This window comes from Ceratotherium simum, chromosome 4 (assembly GCF_057802395.1).
Source record: "Ceratotherium simum simum isolate JZ-2026a chromosome 4, ASM5780239v1, whole genome shotgun sequence".
Lineage (NCBI taxonomy): Eukaryota > Metazoa > Chordata > Mammalia > Perissodactyla > Rhinocerotidae > Ceratotherium > Ceratotherium simum.
In genome coordinates this window covers 34,349,840-34,374,148 of record NC_141903.1, presented here as the reverse complement: position 1 = coordinate 34,374,148, position 24,309 = coordinate 34,349,840, and the positions used below count along the sequence as shown (strand labels likewise).

Here is a 24,309-nt window from a genome sequence, read left to right as displayed (position 1 = left end):
GGCCATACCCTGAGTCTCCAGCCTCCCAGCCTGGGCCCCTGGGGAGCTGGAGAGGTATGGGCCAAGGCAGTGGGGGTTTCTGGAAGGAAGAGGGACTGAAGCTTTGAGATGGCCGCAGTGGCAGATGGAGGCTCTGCAGGATGCCCCTCACACCCTGGCCCCCTGAGGCGAAGAAAGGAATCCCACCTCATCATGGCTGACTGGGCTTCTCTGCCCCCAATCTCCCCACCCCCTCCCCCATGGGACCCCTCACCCTGGCAAAGGGAAGCCCAACTGGAAGAAGGGGGCCTGGAGCCCAGGGTGCCCTGAGGCAGCCCTTCCCACCCCCTGAGATCAAGGCAATGGTGGTTTTACAGGCTGACGGGTCAGTCATGGCAGGGGCTGGGGGGTAGGGGGCAGGGAGGGAGCAGAGGGCAGGTCCCCCTTATTGGGGGCAGCAACCAGCCACCCCCTGAGCAAACCTTCCTGCTCCCAACTCACCCAACCAGGCCAGAGGCACAGTCATCCCACCCCTGTCCAGCTGTCCCCCACAGCCTCAGGGCCCCTCTGTGATGCTCATCTGGATGTGGGGGGCCAGCCTGAGCGGGGATCCCCCCCAGGGCACAGCGCAACAGTTCCAAAAAAATAGAGATTTGTATTTTTAAAAAAAATTAAATAAAAGCTCAGCTCTGCTGATAGGCAAATGTTACCCCCTTCCCCACCCCCACCCACCTGTTGTTTCCCTGGCCTGCACCCCCGACCTGCCACAGCCCCAGGGGTATTTACAACATAGAACAATAGAGGCCTGGGGTGGGGGGCACTGCGGCAGGGAGGAGGGGGCACAGGGCAGGTCCCCCCCCAAGGGTCCCCCAAGACAACACAACATCAACAAGAAAAGTTGCAAATCAGGCAGAAATGGGGACATCATTCCAAGGTCCTTATATACAGACACTGCATGACCAGCAGGGAAGAGGGGCCCAGATGGGACCAGGCATGGGCATATGGCAGGCAGGTGGGCCAGCCCAGGAGCAGTACCGGAAGACAAGGCCTCCGCCCCACTCCCACCCCCACCCCCACCCCACCTTTGGTAACAAAAGCCCCTCAGGAAACCCCTGGTAAGCAAGAGTTTCCTCTGGGAGTTCCCAGGGAGAGGGGCTCCCCAGTTCAGCCCTGCTTCAGGGCTGGAATGGGGGCATCCTATCCCCGCCCTGGTCGGCCATGCGGGAAACAATGAGTTAAAAGTGTGCTGCCCACCCTTGACTCCACCATCTGCCCAAAGCGAGGGGGTTGCTCCCTGGAAGTCGAAGGAAGGGAGCCCAGTCATTGTAGAGGAGCCCTCTTGGGCATTAGCTGGGGGGAGCCCCATAAAGGGGAAGAAGGGGCTCCCGGGGCCTGGGGGATGAAGTGAGGGGAGAGGACCTGGACCCTGCATCGGGGAAGGGCCAGCATGGTCATGAGGCCAGTACTCCCCCCTACTCAGGGCCCTGGCCAGGAAGTCCACGCTGGAGGGGTCAGGAGTGGGGGCCCGGGAATGGGCCCATCTGGGAGCTGGCCAGCGGCTGGGGGCGGGGGGTGGCCGCCGGCCAGAAAGGGGCTCACAGGTAGATCTCACGCTTGGCCGTCTGGGCAGATGCCGGTGTGGGTGCAGTTGGGAAGTCCGAGGTCTGGGTCAGGGGGATTTCCTCCAAGGTGGCCGAGTCCTTGCAGGAATCATGGCTACTGTGGGAGAAGGCACTGTAGGAGGGCAGGAGGCGCACGGGGGCCGTTTTGGTGTTCCGGTCTTCCGGGGGGCTGGGGCTGCCGGCGCCCGCAGGCTCCTGCCCTCCTCGGTCCTGGTAAGGCACGAAGGTGGAGAGTTTGAGGGCGCTGCTCTTGGTCCGGCGGCTGGGAGACGACTGGCCAGGCATCCAGCATGTGTCGGAGTGGCCAAACTCGCTGCACTCCCGGGTACATGTGCCCGTCATGGCGACATCAGGCAAAGGGCGCAAGTCTGCAGCAGAGAGAGAGGAGGACAGTCGTCAGGCAGGGCAGCCTTCCGAAGCTCCGTTCCATGGCCTCCCACTGCTGCCTACACCCTGCCTCAGAACAGGGGTGCATGCCCCTCCCTGCCCACTGAGCTCACAGGTACCCACACCCTCCCACCATCCACCGCACGCTCGCTCTTGAGTGCGCACATGCAAACACACACACACATTCTATCCTTAAGTAGACATATTCCTTCCAGCCTCACCCACCGAATCTGCCCTCAGACAGGTGCACAAACACACAACTCATCTTCGCACTCCGTCATCTATCTCCAGACAGGCTCAGACATGCAAATCCACCCTCAGAGAGGGGTGAGGAAACCCCTATCCTCATTTAAGGACACAATCTCTCTCACACACACACACACACACCCCCCTACCCTCAGATAGGTGCGGACACACAAATCTATACTGGGCATCTCTATCCTCAGACAAAGGTGAGCCCATACCTTCTTCTGAACCCCCTCAAGCCTCACCACGCTCCCAGCTGTCCTGGAACCCTCCCACCCCAGGACAGCGATGCCCTGCTTTAAAGCCAGGGGAGGGGACAAGCTTCTATGTGGGGAGTTCACATAGGAGCACACATTCACACACCCACAAGCACACTCATGCAGCCCCTCCCCGCCTCACTCTGGCCCCCTACACCAACCTCCACCCCTGGCCTTGCCCCGGCTCCCTGCCCAGAACACCCACGGGAACAGGAGTTGGCCGCCTGACATCAGCAGTAGCCAGTGTGGTTGCTGGGCAGCGGGGGGTCTCCATGGGAACGGCTGGGCCATGAGCACTTCCTGTCACAGTTGCCCCTGTCCCGCCCTCACTCGGGGACAGTACAAGGTGGTGACCCCCCCTCAGGGATGAGACTGAGCAGCACTGTCTGGGGCGGGGGCTCCCCTGGCACCACCCACTCTGCCTTGGCCTCCTGCCAGTGCAAGGTGAGGAGGGGACAGCTCTGTTGTTAACCCTCAAAGCACCAAGGCTCTTCAGCTCAGGGCAGAGTTGGGAGACCCAACATGGCACGGAGCAGAGCACGGGCACTGGGTGGGCGGGGCTGGGTGCTGGGCCGAGTCCCACAGACCCCAGACCCCAGAGCAGCTCCCACATACCTGGCACTCCACCTCAGGGCCTGCTCCGGCCAGCCGGCTCTGCGCGGGCACAAAAAGGACGAGACTGGCATGAGATCGCGCATGGAGGGGCAGGGCGGGGGCAGAGGGCATTCTGAGACCTAGAGCCTGGGAGGTCTGACAAGGGCCCTGTGCCTGAGGAGTGGGGAGTGGAACTTTTCATCTTTTTGGGGGGCGGGGGAGTTTGGACTGAGGGAGGGGGCAAGACCCCAGGACAGCTCCAAGCTGGAGAGTCTTTTCCCCCTAAGGGAAAGCTTATTCAGTCTCCCCCTCCACAGGCCACCATGGATGCCTTCACACACGCACATGCACACACATCACACACTCACAAACTGACAGCACACCCACCATCCACTCCCTCGCTGAGCTCTGCTCCGGCCCAGATCTCTTCTGCCATCACCCTCCAAACCTCTCCCAGACAAGCCTTTCCCCTCCCCAGACCTGCCCACCCCCTTTCCTCAGCTAAACTCTCTCCTGCTTCTCCCTGCAAGGGATCATCATACCCTTCTCTGAGCTGCTCATAGCATCCAGGGTCCCTCCCTTTTCTCAAGGCCCTCTGACCCTATTAAGGGACCCACATTACCTCAAGGTTCCCTCACCACTACCTGAGCCCCCTGGCAACCAGTCTCGAGGGCCCTGTGCCCAGGGAGTGCATGATATAGTGCCAGATGCAAGGGCTTTGGAGTCAGAGAGGCCTGGGGTTGAATCCCTCCCAGCTCTGTCCCTTCCTATGGATGACTTTGGGCAAGTGACTCAACCTCTCTGAGCCTCAGTTTCCTCCACTGTAAAGTGGGCACAATAAAGTTCTCAGATCAGAGAGTGGTTGTGAGGATTCGATGAATATACACCTGAAAGCACTCAGCACCTGATTACCGCTGAACACACACCCAGAACTCAATACGCGGAGGGTACTTCTAAGGTCTCGTCACCATTCCTGGGCTTTACTCCTTCCCGGGGTGCCCCAACCATGCTGATGCCCCTCACCGTTCTCGGGGTGCTCCATCTCTCCGATGCTGCCGTCGGGGGTGGTACGCTCATAGTGATCCTCAGGCAGAGCCAGGGGCCCGAGTCGGGGCCCCGAGGATGACTTGCTGGACGGCGTCTCAGACTCCTCCAGACCACTGTCATAGTAACTGTGCTGGGACGGGTCCTGCAGCTCCTGGGCCTGGCTGGTGGCGGAGAAGGTGACGCGGCGGTGAGGTAACTGCAGGGAGACGGAGTGTCATTGCCGGCCAGCCAGCCTGCCCCACCACCACTCCAGGCCCCAGCCAGGCCCACCCAGAGCCTCCAGCCCCCAGGCCTCAGCAGCAACCAAGAGGCCCAGCTCCCCAGCACAGCAGAGTCCCCCAGAAAGCACAGACCCCAGTAGAGGACTGCCCCTGAATACTAGCACAGCTCCCAATACAGCCAAGACCACACACGGAAAGTCCCAACATAGCACAGGCCACAAACTGTTAGAGCCCCCAGGCCACCACAATAAACCTAATCCAGTAAAACCACCTGTACAGCACAGCTTCCCAAGACTGGCACAGCCTCCCTTTACTTCCGGAATAGCCAACACCAGAATAGCACAATGCCAGCCAACTCCCCTACTTCCAGCACAGCCTCTAAACACCAGCAAGCCTCCAATTTCTAGAACAGATCCCTAAAAGCAGTATATACTCCTAATTCCAAAATGGCTCACCAATACCCAAACAGTCCCCTAATTTCCAAACAGCACCCCCTAAACTCCAGCTCCTCACCTGTCTCATTGCTCGTAACTTCCCATTGCCTCCATCCAATGAGGTGCCAACCTCTTTCTGCTCCTCTGTTTCTCACCCCTGTTTATAATGCTTTAGGCAGCCTCAGGACTCCCTGCTGAGTTCCCTCCCACTCAGCCCGAATCTCCCCACTTCTTCTCCTCCAGAGAGGCCTGGGAGTGGAAAAAGATGGGAGGGAAGAAGGAAAGGGAGCCTGATAACAAACCAGGGCACCTTGGGAGTCGGGAGGTAGAACAATGGAAACCTCCATCCTCCAGATCAGGAAACAGTATCATCTGTAGAGGGCAGGGCCCAAGAGGACCTGGGCAGAGGGGGAGGGGCCTGGCCTTCATCTTTCCAGGGATTAGGAAGGCTGGCCTGTAATGGAGACTCCTTCTAGGAAATAGGAAGGAAATTCTGGGAGGGGCTGCCAGCTTGGTTGAGCCAGGATTTAGAAGCTTAGACTGGAGGCTGTGGTGGGAGGAGTAGACCTGTGACAGCCCTGTGAGCCTGCCATGGGTTAACGATCATCCCAGGAACCTGGCAACCTCAGCTTGGCACTTGGCACAAGCAGCCAGTCACCCAAATACCCACCTGGGACTGCCACTGGTTTTCCTGCCAACCAGAAATGAGGAGTTGTGGAGGGCGCGGACCCAGGGCCCCTGGAGGCCAGAGTGGCAGCAGCCCAGGCCCAGGGCCCTGCTGATGAGTCTCCAGGCTCCCTCCAATCCTCTAAGACTGCCGGTGCTGTCTTTACTCCAAAACCCTCAATAGGAGGTTATCAAGATGGCTAGAGGAGGAAGTCCCAGATTTGCAGACCCACCCTCCTGGTACCCCCACACAATCTCCATCCCACTGAAGGTAACTGGGGTGGGAGAGGCTGTCAGGACAAGGAGCTTTGGAGCTGACGGGAAGATAACCCAGAAGTGCCTTCCCACTTTGGCTCTCCCCATCTTCAGGAATAGGCAACCCTTCTTGGGATCCATGTTGTGATCCAAAACACTGAAGGATCTGGGTGATGACAGACAAGGTCCCAAAATTGACCTGGACATCTGGGGCTGGGAGGTTATAAAGGAGCATCGTCCACCTGTTGTTGAAGTGAACAGGCTCCAGGAGGGGTCTGGGGGGTGCAGGGCAGTCTGATGGTCAGATGCTTCTCTTTGCAGTTTTCTTTCAAGACGTTAGCCAGCAGCCCTCCCTCCCTGCAGATCCCACACCTGGTAATCGAAGGCTTCAGTCCTGCCTACTAGGCATGTCACTCGGTCTCTTGTCCTATGATTCTTTTCTGTAAAATGGAGGGTTTCGTTATACTTGACACTAAACGTTCCCTATAATTTTATGACTATCAAATCTTGAAAAGCCCAGATCCAAAATCTCTCTCAAACTCCAGTCCTGAAGTTCTAGATACTTGATGGATATTTCCAATTGGCTGTCCCTACTGGCACTTCAGAGTCAACAGGTCTGAAACCAATTCTTTTTCTTCTATCAGCTTCTGGATGGGCAATGATCTCATCACTATCCCATTGCCCAAACTCAGAAGGATGATGTCTGCCTGGGAATCCTGGTAGCTCTCCCCTCATTCCCCATCCCTACCCCTTATCCCATTATCCCTTGAGTCCTGTGGGTCTTTTCTCCCCAAGCTCAGCCAAATTCATCCATCCATCATCCCCATTGCTACCATCTTAGTTCAGACCTTAGAGTTTCAACTCTGTACCTTCACCTCTATCCCCTTTAACTCCACCATACAGTCCAGTGAACTTTCTAAAACTCAGTTCATCCAAAGCTCATGAGCTTTCAGGGGATCCTATTTCCCCTTAAGGAACTTTTTGCAAGGCATTCATGTCACCTACAATCTAGTTCTTCCAATCTCATCTCTCAGCTCTCTCCCACACCCTCCACTCCAACTAGAATACTCCACTTTCTGCCCTCTCCCTGTCTCCAATATGGTCATGCTCACTTCTGCCTCAGGAGTTGGTTCACATGGTGAACCTCCTGCCCAGCTCCTGCTCATCATTGAAGAGCTGGCTCAAGTTTCACATTCTCCTCCCAGGAGCCCACTCCCATGGCCTGTGCAAGTTTTCCCATACTATGTTCCTCAAAGAAAGGGAGGGGGCACTACGGTCAAATAAATTTGGAAAACCCAGAGTTATACAACATTTAACAGGGTCCCCCTTTCTTGAAGGCTTTGCAGAGCCTTTAATAGGCTGATGTGATAGTGGATCTTCTACTACCAAGACTAACTTTGTCATGGAGCCCCTTTTTAATAGCATAATGGATAAGAGCAGACTCTGGAAATCAGATTTCCTGATGCTTTGTGTTTGAATTCTGACTCCATTGCTAACTAGTTTTCACTTCTGTAAAATGAGCATCATAATGACCTATGTCACACAGAGTTATGAGCATTGAATGAGCTAATTCATATAAAGTGCTTAGCATGGTACATTGCACCTAGTAAGGACTCAAAAAAATGCAAGCATGTACTGTAGTAGCAGAAGTAGTAATGGAACAAGTTGGGGAAAGCTTTACTTTGACACTTCTCACTCAACACTTAAGACTCTCAATTGCCTCACTTTTCACTTGTGTGTCTTGTACATATATGACCATTTTTCCTCAGGGTCTAGTGCCATGATGAGCACACAGTAGGAACTCGGCCCATGTGTTTCGATAATGACAATGGTATTGTGGTTTGGTTGTATCCAAATGTTGGGAGAAGGTATTCAACACGGCTCCATGGATAGGTTGGACTAGAGCCAAGTAAGGGATACTCCCTCAGACCTTGGGAAAGAAAAACAGATGAAGGAGGTAAAGGAATAGAAGAGGCGGCGCCAGCGAGGATAGGAGCAAAAGAGAAAGAATGGTTGGTCAGAAGTTGCTGGAGGTCACCCTAGAGATGCTTATTTGTCTGGGAGAAATGAAATGAAACTAGATTTCACTTCCCCATGCCCCCACTCCTCCAAAGCCCCCAGGAGTTTTTACTTTGGGGGTATCCCCAGGGCACTGGGGAGTTTGTGGACGGAATTGGAGTAGAGAGCTGGCGCCTTGGACCTCCTGGGAGTGTCTCAAGCCTCTTCTGTCACCATGGAGACAGGTTGCCTCTGGCCTCAGAGGCTCCCCCAGGACCTAAGGCCCCTCACCCAAACTTTAGCCCCCCTCCCCCTCAGGCACAGTCAGAGATAGGGCAGACCCAGGAGAGTAAGAAGTGAGAGACGGAGAGAGAGAGAGTGAGTGAGAGCCAGCAGCCCAGGGTGGCCAGAGCAAGGAGCTGAAGGAAGGGAAGGGAGCGGGCGGGACTCAGCCCGGTCAGCAGGGAGCACCCTAAGAGTGGGGATACAGAGCAGGTCAATCCAAAGAACTTGAGGATTCCTTCCCTTCTCTCTGGGCCCTCCCTTCTGCAACCCAGGCTGGTGATCATGGTGGGGAGACATAGGGCAAAGCTGGCTAATTGCTGGGCTTTGAGTGGTGTTGGGATGAAGAGGCTGGGGAAGGGACTTGGGAAGATCCTGCCCTGAGGGAAGGTGGCTGGTAGAATTAAGAGGTTCTCTGCCTACACCTGAGGCAGGCAGTCTGCACTCCACCCCTACAGGTGCTCTGGGCTGAGCTCTGTCAGGGGCTGCTCAATGCAGGCAGATGGGAAAGGTCAAGTCTCAGCCAACGGAGAAAGGGCAGGACTTGGGGGCACCCCCACCTGCCCTCTCTTGGGGAAGGGTGTCACTCCTAGGGAGAAGGCCTCATAAACATGGCATGAGGGGACACATTGCCACACACCTCCATTTGAAGGCTGCTCAGAAGGGCACTTTTCTCTGACATGGACATGGACCTGGAGGTGGATGAGGAGATAGTAATTTAAGATAGGGTTGGGGGTAGAAGGGCAGGTCTAGGATGTAGGAAGGGACAAAGAGAAGGGATGGGGAAACTGAGTCAGGACCTAAGGACAAAGGGCTGTTTCCAGTCTCTCTCACTCCTTCTCTCAGTTCCAGGAAAATAAGAAACCAAAACTCCAAAAATAGAGAACTTTATTGTCAGGGATAAGTGTTTGGGACTGGGGAAGGGGAACCAGGGCCCAGCCCCAAGAGCCTGGGGTGGGGAAGAGGGTGACACATAGCACACAGAAGGCACAAATGGGGATGCCCCCCTCCCTGACAGAATCCCCACCTAGTTACCCACCAGGACCCCAGGTCCCCCTGTTTCCCCTCTAGAGAAGCACCCATGGCTGGTCTCAGTTAGAGACCCAGGTTGGAATAGATTTCTTCTCCACTTCCCTCCCCACTTCTGCCTCCAAACACATCTGCTCACCTGTCCACCAGCCCCCACCTGGAAGACCCACCAGCTGGTCCAGTGTCATGGGATTTAACAAGTCACAGGCCTCTCCCAGTGGGGAGGGGGCAGAGAGGAGACTACAGAGCACAGCCTTCCTTAATTTTCCCTCAGCCTAGGTGAGGCAGCAGGGTCATTACCGAGGCCTCAGCAGCCCCAGATCTTTGGTCCCACCTCCCACCCTTGCTTGGGCTGGCCCCCCCCATAGGCTGGAGAGCAAGCAGGCCTGATACACCTGCTCTGTCACTCCCACACCTCGGTCCAGATGGCCCCGTGGTAGGGGTGGGGCAGGGGCCGGGGCGCGCTGAGCCGCAAGGGCTGGCCTACCTGCTTGCTGGGGTATTTGGGGGGGTTGGTGCGGTAGCTGTAGTCGGAGTACTGCTCAGAGCCCGTGGACGTGGTGTCCCCGGTGCCCACGAATGTGTTTGCAGGTGGCAGGTCCTGCACCACCTGGTGCTTCTTGGAGGCCGAGGGTGACTGGGGCTGCAGCTGGATGGAAGGCAGTGGGGAGTTAGAGCGGTAGTGGCGGCCCAGGTCAGGGCTGCCTGGTGGGTAGTTGAGGGGCAGGTGGATGCGGGGGCTGTCCCCAGGGGCATCGCTCATCAGGTTGAACTTCAGGGACTTCTGCAGCCCAGGCTCATCCTCGTCCTCCACTGGCTTCACAGGCTTCGGAGACTTGCTCTTCTTGCCCTTGCCTTTGTTTCCCTTGGCGGCTTTGCTGCTGGGCTTGGGGGCGTACAGGTCCTTGGTCTCCTTCTTCCCAGCCTGGTAGCCACTCTTGGCCTCCCGCTGCCGGCAGTAGCGCACGAGCACTGCCAGGGCGATAAGCAAGGCCACAGCCACAACACCAGCTACTACACCAAAGAGGATGTTGCCACGCTGCTTGGAGCGCTCGTATTCTGGATCCCCAGCAATGTCGATGTCCAGTGGTGTGTCCAGGCTGTGGCCCAGCAGGGTCTCCAGCAGCGTGCGGTTGGCCAGGGTCTCGTTGACATAAAGGTGGACCAAGGCTGTGCCATAGCGTGGGGGCTTGCCACGGTCACTGACTTTCACCACTAGGCGGTGCAGCCCATGGTGGCGCCGCTCAATCTCCTTCTCCAGGGTGATGGCACCTGAATGTGACCCAATCTGGAAAAGTCCGTAAGGGTTGCCACCAGTAATGCTGTAGGTCAGCTCAGCATTGACACCGGAGTCAATGTCCTCAGCTGTCACTTGGCTGACTGTCTCACCAAGACGTGTCTGGGGGGTCAACAGACGGTGGGAGGTGTTGGAAGGGGCGGTGATGAAGGGTGCATTGTCATTCTCATCCAGCACATTGATGGTGACGCCAACATAAGCTGAGCGAGGTGGGACGCCACCATCCACTGCCTTCAGCTGGAAGGTATAGGTGCTTTGCTGCTCCCGATCGAAGCTCAGGCTAGAGAGGATGGTGCCTGTGCCATTCTGGATAACGAAGTCACCATTGTCCTGCTCCACCGTGAGTTGCACCCGGGCATTCTCCCCTTTGTCCCCATCAATGACAGTCACCATGCCTACTGGACTCAGCGCCGGCATGTTCTCCATCACGGAGAAGTTGTAGCCACTCAGCATAAATTTGGGGTCATTGTCATTGCAGTCCAGCACATTGACAAGGACAGTGGCTGTGCCCTGGAGGCTGGGGCTGCCCCGGTCGGCTGCCACCACCTTCAACTCGTAGCTGTCCCGCTGTTCCCGATCAAGGGATGTCTTCACCCGGATCTCTCCAGTCTCAGGTGAGATGGTGAAGAGACCCTTGGCAGCCGGCTCAGGCTCCAGAGAGTAAACCAGCTCAGCATTGGAGCCCGAGTCAGCATCACTGGCAGTGACCTCAGCGACCACTTCACCTGGCTTATTGTTTTCAGGGAAGGCGACCTCAGTGATGCTCTGGGTGAAGACAGGTGCGTTGTCATTGACGTCCACCACCTGCACCCTGAGGGAGTTGGTGCTAGAGAGTGGCGGGTTGCCGGAGTCCACGGCCACAATCTCGATGGTGTAGTCTTTGACCTTCTCGTAGTCAAGTGGGGTGGTGGTCTGCAGGAAGTACTTCTTCTTGCTGTCACTTCCCGTCTCACTGGCCTGGCGTAGCTGGAAGGGCACATCACCTGCCACCACACAGGTGACAGCTGCATTCTCTCCCTCGTCTCGGTCTGATACCTGCACCAGGGCCACAGCTGTCTCCTCTGCCACATCCTCTGAGATGTTAGCCATCCCATCTTGATGGGTCACCAACCCGATGCCCCGGATCTCAATGGTGGGGGCATTGTCATTCATGTCCTTCACAGTCACCACCACCTGGGCACGGGCACTCTTGGGGTTGGTGCCTCGGTCCTTGGCAAGCACTGAGAAGCGCAGGGTACTTAGGTCTTCACGGTCCACGGGGCCCTGCACAGTGATAAGTCCAGTGTTCCTGTCCAGTCGCAGAAGACGCCTCACAACTTCGGGTGCCTGGTGGAACATGTAGTCGATCTCTGCGTTGGCACCTTGGTCCGAGTCATTGGCCTTCACCTAAAGGGCAGAGGAGGAAAACAGGGATGGGTTAGTGTGGGGATAGCAAATTAAGGGACGCAGTGCTGCCTTTCCAACGAGCATGGCAGACACGATGAGTCTAATGTGGCACCCTTTCCAAAAGCAGCACAAGTACTGCCCTTTCCCCAGTCCTGACACTGTGGCAGACATTACCAATCTATTTCCCTGAAGAGGACAGATGCAGCCTGCAAATCCTCAACAGGGCTACAAGCAGCTACTAGAGATGGGACAGGGCAGAATTAAACTCTACTTATTATTCTTGTGCTAGTCCACCCAAATATGTGGATGAGAATCCAACTAGCAACTAGGACAGCCCTTCCATCCAACTGAACCGGCCTTCAACCCTTCTGAAGAGCTGGAAAGGTGTGAGGGGTAGAGATGGTGTGTATACATGACATATGTGGATACTATGCATGCACATAAACGTGTGTGATTGTGTGAGACTGTGTGATTATGTGAGATTTATGTGTTTGTGCATGTGTGTGTTCGCACTCGAGGGGAGACCCACATGCCCACCTGGGGGCTGCGGGTGAGGGAATTTCTTTTGAAAGCAGCTAGGTAGGGATGTGGGTCAGAGGGAGCCAGACAGGCTACTGCTCTGTCAAACCGGGGAAACCTGTTTCAGCAGCTTCTTCCCCTCCCAGCTGGGCTGGCGCTGGCTAGGCACCAACTTGAGGAATCCAGCAGAGCCTGTGGCCAGGAGGGAGGGGTTGGTGTAAGCCACAGAGCCTGCTGGCAGTGGGCTGGGCTCCCAGCATCAAACAATGAACTATCTGTCCCTTTGCAGTGGGCACGCCCTCCCACGCCAATGCCGACACACACTCAGCCCAACTCTATACAAACATGGGTGGCAATAGGACAAGAACCAGGTGGGAACTGCGATGAGGTACCACTGGTCAGGGAGAAACAGGAACGTTGGAGTTACATCACAGCCAGACAGAATGTGATGGCGGTGGGGGTAGAAGAGGGAGGATAGGACAGGCATAACTTTGCAGAGTCTCTGGGAAGCAAAGCAGGAGAGTCCTGGGTTCAAAGCCCAGCTCCACCACTTCCCAACTATGTGACCTTGGGCCAAGTATTTAACTTCCCCAAGCCCCAGTCTACAAATGTGTAAAATGGGGATAATAAGAACCTATTTCACAGGGTTGTGGTGAGGATTAAATAGGATAATACATGTTAAAGTGCCTAATACTTCCTGGTACATGGCAAGTGCTCCCTAAATAGCATTTACCCCAGTTTCTGTCTGTCCATCCATCCATCCATCCTCCTATCTGTCCATCCCTGAAATCAGTGCTGGGCACCACACCTACTGGGCCCTCCAGCCACTGCTAGTCTCCTCTCCTTCCTGCCAGGACTTTTTCGACAGTGGAGACACTTGGGTGGGGGTTCCCAGCTACCCTGGGCTGTGCTCCCTGCTGCGAGAACCAACATCTAACAGTTTCTCCTCGCCCTCACCCCCACCCTCAGTCTATCTATCTATCACTGACTTTTTCATTATGATTCCCACTGTCTTCCTGTCTCTAGATTGGTCACCCAGCTTTTATCTGCCTCTCTTGCCACCTTACCTCCCTTTGTCTCTGTCTATGACTTGACTTCTGTCTCTGCCTCCCTCTCATCATTGCTCCATTCTTTCTGCCTCTTTTCCACTGCTGGTTCTCTCCCATCCTCCCTTCTCTGCCCTGTCTGCCTGCAGCCTCATCTCTGCACCACTCTCCTGCTTCATCCTACTGGGAGGTGTTGTAGCCGTTACACACATGGGCTCTGAAGCCAGACTGTTGGATGTGGCCAAAGTGGGATCTAAACATATCAGCTAGGTGCTATCAGGCAAGTTTCCTAATCTCTCACGGGCTCAGTTTCCCATCTGTAAAATGGGGATAATGCTTACCTTGTACTGTGGGGATTAAATGATACAATACACATTATGTGTTTAGAACAGTGCCTGGCACCTAGGCTATTATTATTCCCATCCCCGACTGTCTGTCTCTCTTTTCTTTCTCAGTCTCTCTTCTACAGGTTCCAGTCTACCAGCCTCTTAAAAAAAGGCTGAAACTCCTCTCCATGCCCCACTTCAGTTTTGAGGATGTAGGACGAAGGGTTTCCCAGGATGGGTAATGGTGTGCAGGGCAGGCTGAGCCCTCCTCAGCTCCCTCACATCACAGACACCCAGCTGTAGCACATGGGGAAGGAGAAAGGAGCTGGGGTTGGCAGGAGGCCAGGGCCGAGATGACAACGGGAGGTACGCCCACTCGTCTGCAAGGATGCTCGCTTTCTTTGCTCCCTCCCAGGCCCTGGCCTGACCAAGCAGCCCAGCCCCTGGGGCAGTTCCCATGGAGAGGGGTGCTGAGAACTTCAGCAGAGGCAACCAACCTCCCCACCGCGTGCCAAGCACCCCAAACCCATGGGCGCCCCGTGTCTAGGGGAGGAAGCAGGTGTACAGACATCTGAGTACAGTCTTCTAGAACTCTGAGGACTCACCCGGCTAAAATGGTCTCATTTGACTTTGTCAGGGAGGGGCAAAGTAAGGCTCTGTCCTACAGCTTCAGGAAAATCTCATCTGGCTAAAGCGCCCCTGGTTGGGAAGATATTCTCATCTCTGGAGAGATTCTACTTCCAACTAGGCTCACTTGGCTGGGGAGGAGGGTATCATTTGACTCGGGAGGGGGTTTCACTGCTCAGAGGTTTCTCCAACTTGAGTCTGCCTTGGGGATGGGGGGATTACTGTTCATATGCTATGTCACTGTCACCTAATCAGGTTGACAGAGGGAAATAATATCACCTGCTGGAGTGGGCTGGGGTTTGTGAGAAGATCTCACTAGGCTGGGGCTGAGGAGAAGAGGTCTTACTATAGGATCCTGGCGATTTCCCCACTAAGTGAAGGGAATGCTCACCAGGTTAGGGTGGGCTCCCATTTCTAAAGGTGGGTCACCCTCACAGTTAGATGAAGGGGCTTCTTACCTGGATGACCGAGTGGCCTATGGGGCTGTTCTCAGACAGCTCGGCCTCATAAGAGGGCCGCTCGAACTTGGGGGCGTTGTCATTGGTGTCGAGCACGGTGACTCGCAGCAGGGCACTGCTGGCGCGTGGGGGGCTGCCACCATCCTGCACCTTGATGGTGAGGTCATAGGAGTCCCAGCGCTCCCGGTCCAGGTTGCCCATCACAATGAGCTGTGGCTGCTTCCCTTCCTGGTCCTCTGCCACCTGCAATCCAAATAGCTCCTGGGCCTCAGGCCCAGCCTGCAGCTCATAGGTTGCCACACCGTTGGGGCCAGCGTCGCGGTCCGAAGCCACGGGGATGGAGAAGAGCGAGCCAATGTTGGTGTTCTCGGGGATGGGCAGCGTGATGACTGGCGAGGCGAAGTTAGGTGTGTTGTCATTGATGTCCTGTACCTCTATCTGGCCCTCCAGCAGCCGGGGACTGCCATTCTGCACGAGGTCCGTGATAGACACCTCAAACTCCAGGATGCAGGGCTCACCAGGGAGCTGGTTCTGGCACTCACGGAGCCCCTCGCGGTCAATAGAGGTCTCAGTGGTGAAGATGTCGCCTGTCTTGCCATCTACCCGCAAGTACGGGGCGCCTACCTCTAGTTTGTACAGGTGGCCCACGTCTGGAAAACCGTAGTCGGCTGCAAGGCTCCCAATGAGGGTGTTGGGCGGCTGTTCCTCTGGCACCTTGTACACTACCCGAGTGGCATGGCCTGGGGATGGAGCCAGCAGGAGCAGCAGCGCCAGCAGGAAGGGGGGCAGCAGCAATTGTTGCCCCCCAGGGCCTGGGCTGGGCCTCAGGGGCCCCATCCTCGCAGGCGCCAGAATCAGAAGGGCTGCAAAGGAAAGAGGCAAAACAGGTGGTCAGCTGGGAGGAACCCGGCCCTGAGAGCTGCCCAGAGCCAGCCCCCACTCTCCCTCTCCCACCTACATACTACTCCCCCACAGGAGAGCTCAGGCCCAGCACAGAACCCTGATTCCAGAACCCAGAACCCTGAGTCTCAGCCTTAGCTGGGTGCAGCAGTGATGTCTGCCCCAGCTGGAGGAGCCGGTAAGGGGCTGGAACAGGTCTAGAGCAGCGCCCGCCCATGAAACGCCCTGACCCACCGACACTCCCTCCTTTCCTCCCTCCTTTCTCTGCTGTGCTTTGCCCAACACCTCCTTCTCACCAGCATCCTGCCTTAGTCACCCATGGTAATTACCCTGATACTGAGATAGGGAGAGACAGCAAGTGGAAGGGTGAGGCCTCAAGCCCCCCCATATACACAGTAGAAAAGAGACACAGGCACAACTTACACTTCCCAGACCCTGGATCATTACTGCCCACACTGAGGGCCACTCGGGTTGGCTGGAAAGAGAGGGGATGATGTCTCATTTTTCTCTCTTCTGAGATGGCAAGTCAGTGTATGCATATGAAGTACGACATCTCAAATCCCTCTTTTGTGACAATAATCCCCCATAGTGCCCAGTGTCCCCCATCACTATGAAGTACCAGCTTGAACTGGGCACCAATCAAGGCTTGAAAATGGTTAGGGCTGAGGAGTAGGTCTTAGCCCTCTCCAACCTCCCCAAACACACATGCCCCTGAGCCCGCACCCACGTGTGCACATACCAGTTACCAGGGCTTCCCCTCCCCTCCCTCTCCTGCTTCCACTCGGGGGAGAGAAGGGGAGAGATACCAGCAGGTGTGTGGGAGAAGAGAGTAGAGGTCAAGACTGGGGTCAGGACTGACTAGCCCTGGAATTGGCATTAGGAGTTGCCCTGGCCTGTCCTTAGCAATAGGGAGCCCAGCAGGTCTAACTGGGACAGAGCTACCAATGACACCACCAGCCTTCCCTGACCACTCCCCGTCACCCCTGCTCACAGGCTGTCTGACTCCTATTTGACCCCTATTCCCACAAACATCCGGCCCCTATTTCACACCTGGCCCCTCCCCCCCAACCTGTTCAGTCCTATCTCATACCTGCCTCTCCCTGCCACCCCTAAATCCTTCCAATTAGAGCCCTGTATGCCCTAGCCAACCACAAGCTGCACCCCCCATCACCACAACAGCCCACTTCTTCTGCCCATCTCCCCCTGCTGTGAGGCTGTGCATTTGCAGACCCCAGCCAGACCTGCCAGCTACTGTCCCAGTCTTGACTCTCTTCTCCTCTCCAACAAAACCACGGCCAGCCCCTCTATTCAAATCCCAGCCCCTCTATTCAAATCTGAAGTCTCTGGTCCAGCACGTTCAGCAGAGGGCTCAGGCTCAATCTCCTCTCCCCACCTCCCCACCTGCACTGGAATACCTGCCCCACACCTGGAAATCCCACCCAAAGCCCTGTCACAGACCACACCCACCCCAAGGAAGGCAGGCTTTAGTCCCCCAGGAAGCCTTCCCAGGCCCCTCCAGCCCACAGTGACCTCTCTTTCCTCCAACTCACAGCTACTTATTGTCTGCCCTAATCCCACAGCAATGAATCACTGTGCTGCCCGGGACACCGCCCGCCCGTGTTGTTCAGCTCCAGCATTGTGCACCTATTCCTATGTTCTCTGCCTCTCCAGGCAAATGCCAAACATCATGAAGGAAGGGACAGGGCTCCCTACACTCATCCCCCATCCCCCACTCATGCACCTTCACAGAGCTAGCGTAGGTGCTCATTCATGCATTTAAGGAATGTTTACTGGGCACTTACAACATTCCAGGCTCTGTCCTGGGCACAGGGACACAGCAGCAAACAAGACAGAAGCAATCTGCCATCATGGAGCTGAGAATGATTCTAACTCAATGACTATTTGTCAGCGTTGTTTGGTTGTGCCCATTTGGCACATGTAAGGCAGCAGGGTAGAAAAGAGCAGGGACTGTGACATCAGACAGTCTGAGGCAAACCCCAGCTGCCCACTTGCTGGCTACAAGAGCTGGAGCAAATGATTTTAGAGCCTCAATTTCCTTATCTGTAAAATGGGGAAAATACTATCTATTTCCTAGGGAATTTGAGATCATGTGGACTAAATGCCTAGCACACAGTGAGTATTCAACAAATGCTCCTGCAAGGCACTTATGATTGTACATTCATGCATTGCTTAACGATGGGGCTATGTTCTGAGAAATGCGTCGTTAGGCAATTCCATCCTTGTGTGAACATCAGAGGGTGTACTTACACAAACCTAGATGGTATAGCCTACTACACACCTAGGCTCCATGTACTAATCTTATGGGACTACCATCGTATATGTGGTCCATCATCGACTGAAATGTCGTTATGCGGCACATAACTATAGTTATACAGCTGTTTGGGAAATAATTTGTGAATTTTTGTCTCTCCTACAAGACTGAGCAGGAGAGCCCCTGCTTTGTTTACCCCTCCATCTCAGGACCCCATCCTGGACCCAGCACACAGTAGGTCCTCAGTAAGAGCTCCTAAATGACTGATTCTTTTAGCTCCCAGGCTTAGCCTCTCCTGGCACTTTCTGTGTGGTCCTTGCTTGTTTCCTTACCCAACTCCCCCTACTCCACTGAGAAGCTGCTGGAGTCAAATTTAATTCTTCTATTTAGGTCCATAGGAGACTCTCAGCAAATGCTCACTGAATGCACAGACTCCTCACACAAGGAATCACTTCCTCCAGTAGCCTTCCCAAAGCATAGCCCCTCCCTGGTCACTCCTCGGCACTAATGTGCTCAAGGTGTGTGAGGCCGTTATAAGATTAGTGTGTGTATTTGTTCCCAGCTGCAATCTTAGTCTCTTTAAAAGAAGGAGGAATTTATCTGATGCTCCATTTGGATCTACCCTCCAGCCACTTCCCCTCTACCAGCACGGACCTGGCACAGGGCTCATCTTACCATCAAGCCCCAACCCAAACACACCTGTCTCCAAAGAACCTCATTCCCTTCTGGGCACCTCATCCTGCCCCGCCCCCCCATAGCACACACAACATGGGATCATTGTGCGCACCAATTTCGTGCATGGGTCTTGGCATGGTGGGGGTTACATGGGAATTACCCTAAACCTGACAAAGAGGAGAAATGGGGCAGTGACGGCTTGCCTCCACCCGCTCCCTAGAGGATTCTTAACCTTTTTGGGCCACATCCCTCTACATGAATTTTATGAAACTATGGAGCAGATTATTCCAAGGAAAATGAATGCCCACAAATTTTGGGTACAAATTCAGAAGTCCATGGTCTGGCAGAGTCAAGGTGACTTTGTTTTGTGGCCACTCCAAGAGCTACAGATTAAGCCACCGCCTTGGGGCTTCCTTCCCCATCTCAGGGTCACAGCTCTGGGCTCTAACCCCTCAGGCCTCCCAGGCAGCACAAATACAGCATGCTTGTGACACCCCTCCAACACACACATTCTCTTTCCCTCTCTCTCACTCTTCCTGTCACCTTTAAGAGATCCCTTACCTTCAGCCAGCAGAGGAGTCAGGACACGATTGTGGTATCCAACTTCTAAGTTGGAAAGAGAACCACAGATGAATATTGAAGGCAAGGAAGGTATGGCGAGGGGGGTCCTGGGAGGTAGGAGGAATTTGGGGGGAAAATAGGTTGGAGGAGGGTTACCCAGAGTAGAGGCAAGAGTTGAAGAGAGTTTAGGCCCTTGAAGTACCTGGAGAGTTCCTTTAAAATGAGTATTATCTGGCCCCACCCTTAGGAATTCTGATTCTAGAGGAGGGACCTGAAGAAACTCCCAAGCAGGAGGGTAGAGACAGCAGGATGCAAGGGTCCTAGACCATCTGGGAACAACTCTGAGATACCTAGGTCCTTGGAGTTAAGAAAAAAGTGCAAACTCTATTATCATCACTTTTTACATTATTATCACTGTCATCGCTATCATCATCGTCCCAGCTAACGCTCCCTGAGATGTTACTACATTTACATATATTATCCCATCTAATATTTCCAACCCTCTGAAATGGGTGCTATTTATTATTACACCACTCCCCATAGTACAGATGATAAAATTGAGGCTCAAAAAGAATAATTGTCTTAGGTCACAGAAGTGGTAAGCAGAAGAGTCGGGATTTGAGAAATAAGAATGCCTCTTCACATCCCAGAGTCTGGGGAAAGGCTGGATGGGGGAAAGGGAAATCAACAGAAATCATGGAGGCTAGAATATGATGTTTGCCATTCACACCCCCCACCCCCCACCTCCACACACACGCACACCATCCCTGGGCTGCCAGACCTGCCTGGCAAGGAGGGAAAGAGAAAGAGAGGGCCTAGCGTTCAAGGACTGCAGAACCCCAGGCCTCTCAGGCTGCTGTTGCCCACCCAGAGGCCCAAGGGATGCAGGAAGAGAGTCAGAGAAGCCAGGAACAGCAGTGAGGTGGGCCCTTCCTCACCCCTGCCACCACCATCCCTGAACTTTGTCCCAGTGGTTGGTTATCAGGAGTCATCAGTCCCAGACGGCGGCCTTTGAAGCGATTAGTGCCTTATCTGCCCTTCCCCAGGTACTGGCTGCCTTCCTGGCAAGGGTGTCCCTACCTCCACCTAGTAACACGGGCACCCAGGACTGAGAAGCCAGAGCCTCAGCAGGGACAGTGACTCATTCTTCTCAGGCCTAAGGAGCACAGTGAGGTGTGAGGGGGCAGAGTCCAGGGAATGCCAAGGAAAACGTCATCTGTGTCAACATCTGGGGAGGGAGGCGGACAATGGTGAGGGTTCACCTGAGCCTTCCTTTCCAGCCCACCTCAGGGACCAGGGTCGACTTCCTGCTGATTGCTGTGGCCAGAGAGGAAACACAGAGGCAGCTGTCTCAGTGACCAGGTCAGCTCTGACTCCCTACCCTCACCCCTGCACTGTTACACAACAGTCACCACCACCGTGGGCACAAAACACCAAGCAACAAAGTGAACGTCTAGGAGAGGAGGGTAAGCAAGCAGGGCTGTGTGGGGTGGAGCTGTTCAGAGGCCTCCCACAGCGAACAAGTGCACAGCCTCAGCTCCTCTCCCTTGTCTTCCACAACCCTCTATTAGCCTCTGCAGGGCTTCCAGGCACCTGCATTCTTGAGTCAGATTGTCAGGGCTCAAACCTTTGCTCTACTACTTCCTCTCGGTGTGACCTTGGCCAAGTGATTTCACCTTTCTGAACCTATTTCCATACTGTGAAATGGAAATAATAAATCCTGCCTCTTGGGAGGCAGAAATAATAAATCCTCCCTATTTGGGAGGATTAAATGAGATCTGATGCATTAAGGTCTATTACATTGTGAAGGACAGCTATCTATATATCTATGTCTATCTTTCAATCACTGAAAAGAGCATTTGATGTCCAGCATCAGGCACACAGTAGGTGCTCAGTGGTTCAATAAATAAACGAACCAATCCCCTGCCAGTTGGGAGACCAATGCAGGCAGGGAGGGTGGGTATCTTATTATTGTTCTGCATCCTCAGCCCCACCATGGGTCCTGGCAGATAGAAGATGCTTAATACCTTGTTGAAAGACTCGCTCTGCAGCACCAACTATTCTTGCTCAGGGTAGGGGCAGCCCTCACCCCATATCAGAAGGGCCTCCTCCATCTCCTCTCCCCCAGCCCTGATTCCCACTCAGCTCCTTCCCCACCTTGCAGGCCCTCTCCGGGCCCTTCCACCCCACTCTTCCCAGCAGTTAGCTCACTATCTCTATCTCGCGCAGCCCCTCTGCCAGGAGAACGCCCGACCAGCAAGACACGCCTTTCCAACCGAAGTCCCTTCTGGAATTCAAATTGGGTGGGTGAGGGACGGGGGGCAAACCAAACGCAGCCAGAACTGAAACCAGACTTGCTCCCCTCCCACACTGACCCTGTCCATCTCTGGAGGCGCTTCTCATCCCTCTTCCCTCGATTCCACCCTGTGCCCTGATCTAGTTGTAATCACAGATTTCAATCCTCCCAGACCCCCTCGTCAAGAAAGTACCCCCACACACACACCTCTGGGCTGTCGCAAACATCTTCTGGGTGCCCTCTTTCCCGGCAGCTACGGAGGGTTGGCCCAGAGCAGGTAATGGAAGGCTCCCTCCGTCTTCCGGCACGAAGTCTTGGACTCGGTCGGCAGGGGAAACCCCCTGTCTACGCGGCCGCGGTCAGCGGGCGCTCCCCGCAGACACCCAGCGGCGGGGCGTCTCCTCCCAGAGGACGCGGAGGTGTATTTGGGGGAGGGCGGCTGTTCCTCCACCATCGTCGGGCTCGGGCGGCCCCACCCCCACTCCGGCGGCGCCGGGCCTCCGCGAGCTCCAGGCGAGGCGGGGGCGCGGCACCATGAGAACGCGCCCCGGCCAGTGGGTCCCTGTGCGCCCCCCGCCCCGGGGGCCGCCGCGGGGAATCCCTCCTCCTTCGCATCAGGGCCTCAGCCTCAGGTCCCCCGCAAGCGGGCGTCGGCGGGAGCGGCGCAGCGGGCGCCGGGAGGGGGCGGGGAGGGAGCCGGCGCCGGAATCACAAAGCAGCGAGCCCGGCCGGGAGGGGACATTCTCCTGAAACGGACCCTCTCGCGGCGGGCGGAAAAGGGGCCTTTGCCCCGCGCTCAGTCCTCAAAGACCTCAACGCCGCCCCGAATATTTCCTGCCAGTAGGAATCGTTGCCGAACAGTGCCGGGGAAACTGAGGCCAGAAGTCTGAGCTACCGAGAGTAGCTGGGGGGGCGGGGGGGGAAGGGGTGCCAGTCCATCTCGCCTACCAATTTTGTTCCTGAGCGTGCCGCGATCTCCCTTCTGGCCCTAGGGCCTTGCCCGCGCACACGTCTCTGGCCTGCAACCAGGACCCCGGGCAGGGGTGCCCAGCTGTGAGAGGGACACAGGTGTGAGGGACCCAGGTGTGCTGGGGACCCAGATGGCAAAGAGAACGCAGCTAAATGGTCCGAAAGGGTCGCAAACACTGCCCTAGGCTTACACCCTCTGCAAAGGGACCTAGGGCCCTGGGGCCCAGGAGGGATGGCGCGGCCTGCCAGGTCCAGCTTGTTCCGGGAATACCCGGCCAGCCCGGCCCCGGAGTGGGGGTGGGGGAAGCGCCGGCAGGGAAGCCGGTCCGGCCGGCCCCTAGGGTTCCCGCTGTGCCGATATTTACAATAACAATGTCGTGATTAAGGTGAAGGGGCGCTAGGGGCTCCCAGGCGGCTTTCCCCGACGGAATCCGGCCTCCAAGGGAGAGGGACAGAGTGTGTGTGTGTATACGCTGCAAGGTGTAATGTGACACTGTTGGTGCAAGGTGTGTGTGACACCCAGTGTTAAGATATGTGAAGCAATGGATTCTGTGTTTGTGACCATGAGGCGCTGCTGTAGGTGCTACTTACTGTGTTAGGGTGTGTGCCGGCAAGGCGTGTGCTGAGACACTGGGTTGTGTGATTATGTGGGTGCAGTGGAGAGGTGTAAGCGAGACCCGTGATGTGTACTTATGTTCTGGCCAAGGAGTGGGTAACATGATTTATGTTGGGGTGTGTTCCTTAAAGGAATATGTGTGTGTGAGGCTAGGTTTTGAGTGTTCATCTGGCGAACTGTGGCTGTGGTACTCATACATGAGTGACCGGGATTGTGTTTGTGTGTCCACGTCGCCAAATGTCACACCCGTTGTTTTCTGTTGCTCTGTATGGCCACGGGTTGTGTGTCCGTGCTGCTAAGCGTGCAGACGCTGAAGAGGATTTTGAGCTAGTGAGGGTGCCCCAGTGGGCGCTGGTGTGCAGGAGGTATGTCTGTGTGCACATATGTACAGATGTATGTATACGTGGACATATGTCCGTGGTCTGGCCCTCCGGGTGCCAGCAGGGAGCTGGAAGCGCCTAAGTGATCCGAGCTCGTCGCCCAACAAGTGTGTGTGTGTGCGTTGTCGATGAGGGTCCTTGCTTGTTTCGTCCTCGGGGAGCGCCCCCCCCAAAAATGGGCTTCGCGCATCCCCCAAACCATCTCCACCCCGTACGCTCTTGGAGTCCCCTTATCCCCGCGGCTCTAAGCGCGCCGGGGTGCAGGATACCTAGACTGGGGTCCGGTTCAGCACCCCCTCTCCTCACTCGGCTTCTCGGCGCGGACCTTGGAGGCCAGGGTGCCCCGGCCGCAACCCCCACTCCAAGCTCCCAGCCTCCCCCACCTCAGCCCCGGCGCGCTGAGCACCGACTGGGCCCCCATGGCCTCGCTCCGCTGAGCGCCCCTCCCTCAGCTCCCGCTGGCCATGGCCGCTCCCGGCCGGGAGCCGCCGCCGCCTCCACCGCCGCGGAATTCTTACCCGCCTCGGGGCAGCGCCGGCCGCCGGCCCTGCTGTCCATGAGCCGCCACCGGCCCCGGCCCGGGCTGCGGCTCGGCACGGCTCGGGCTGGCGCTGCGGTTCAGGCTCCGGCTCCGGCTGGCTCTGGGCGCAGCAGCCCCGGCGGCTTCGCGTCCGCGCCGCGCTCCCGCTCCCCGAGTGTGTGAGGCGGCGGCGGCAGCGGCGGCGGAGCCAGCAGCGAGCGGAGCGCACAGCCCGGCCCGCCCCCTCCCTCCCCCTCCCTCCTGGCCCGCCCGCCCGCCTCCCGCCCGCCTCCCCGCGCCCCCTCCGGGCCGGGAGGTGGAGCTGGGGACCGCTCGGGTCCCGCTGGGAGGGGACCCCCCCGAGCACCGCTCCCTAAAGCTAGGAGCCCCCCTGTGCTATCTCCCCACTCCCCGGGGCCCGGATACACAGGCTGTCCCCCTCCC

At 56.2% G+C, this 24,309-nt stretch overlaps 1 protein-coding gene across 7 annotated transcripts; it reads right to left on the bottom strand.

Moving 5' to 3' along the window:
- Positions 1-1,057: 1,057 nt before the first annotated feature.
- PCDH1 (protocadherin 1) lies at positions 1,058-24,025 on the bottom strand. 7 transcript variants are annotated; one of them, XM_087429635.1, is made up of 6 exons: positions 16,000-16,236; positions 14,677-15,539; positions 9,505-11,700; positions 4,109-4,328; positions 3,107-3,145; positions 1,830-1,969 (listed from the first exon to the last, which is right to left on the bottom strand). In XM_087429635.1, exons 1-5 carry the CDS (start codon positions 16,076-16,078, stop codon positions 3,120-3,122), a joined length of 3,384 nt encoding a protein of 1,127 aa, XP_087285761.1. In that variant the 5' UTR covers positions 16,079-16,236; the 3' UTR covers positions 1,830-1,969; positions 3,107-3,119. The 7 variants fall into 7 exon arrangements, with proteins under 7 accessions (XP_004420111.1, XP_087285760.1, XP_087285759.1 ...); XM_004420054.3 differs by lacking the exons at positions 3,107-3,145; positions 16,000-16,236 and adding an exon at positions 23,864-24,025 and having other exon boundaries at positions 1,058-1,969; XM_087429634.1 differs by lacking the exons at positions 3,107-3,145; positions 16,000-16,236 and adding an exon at positions 21,588-23,523 and having other exon boundaries at positions 1,058-1,969.
- Positions 24,026-24,309: the final 284 nt, after the last annotated feature.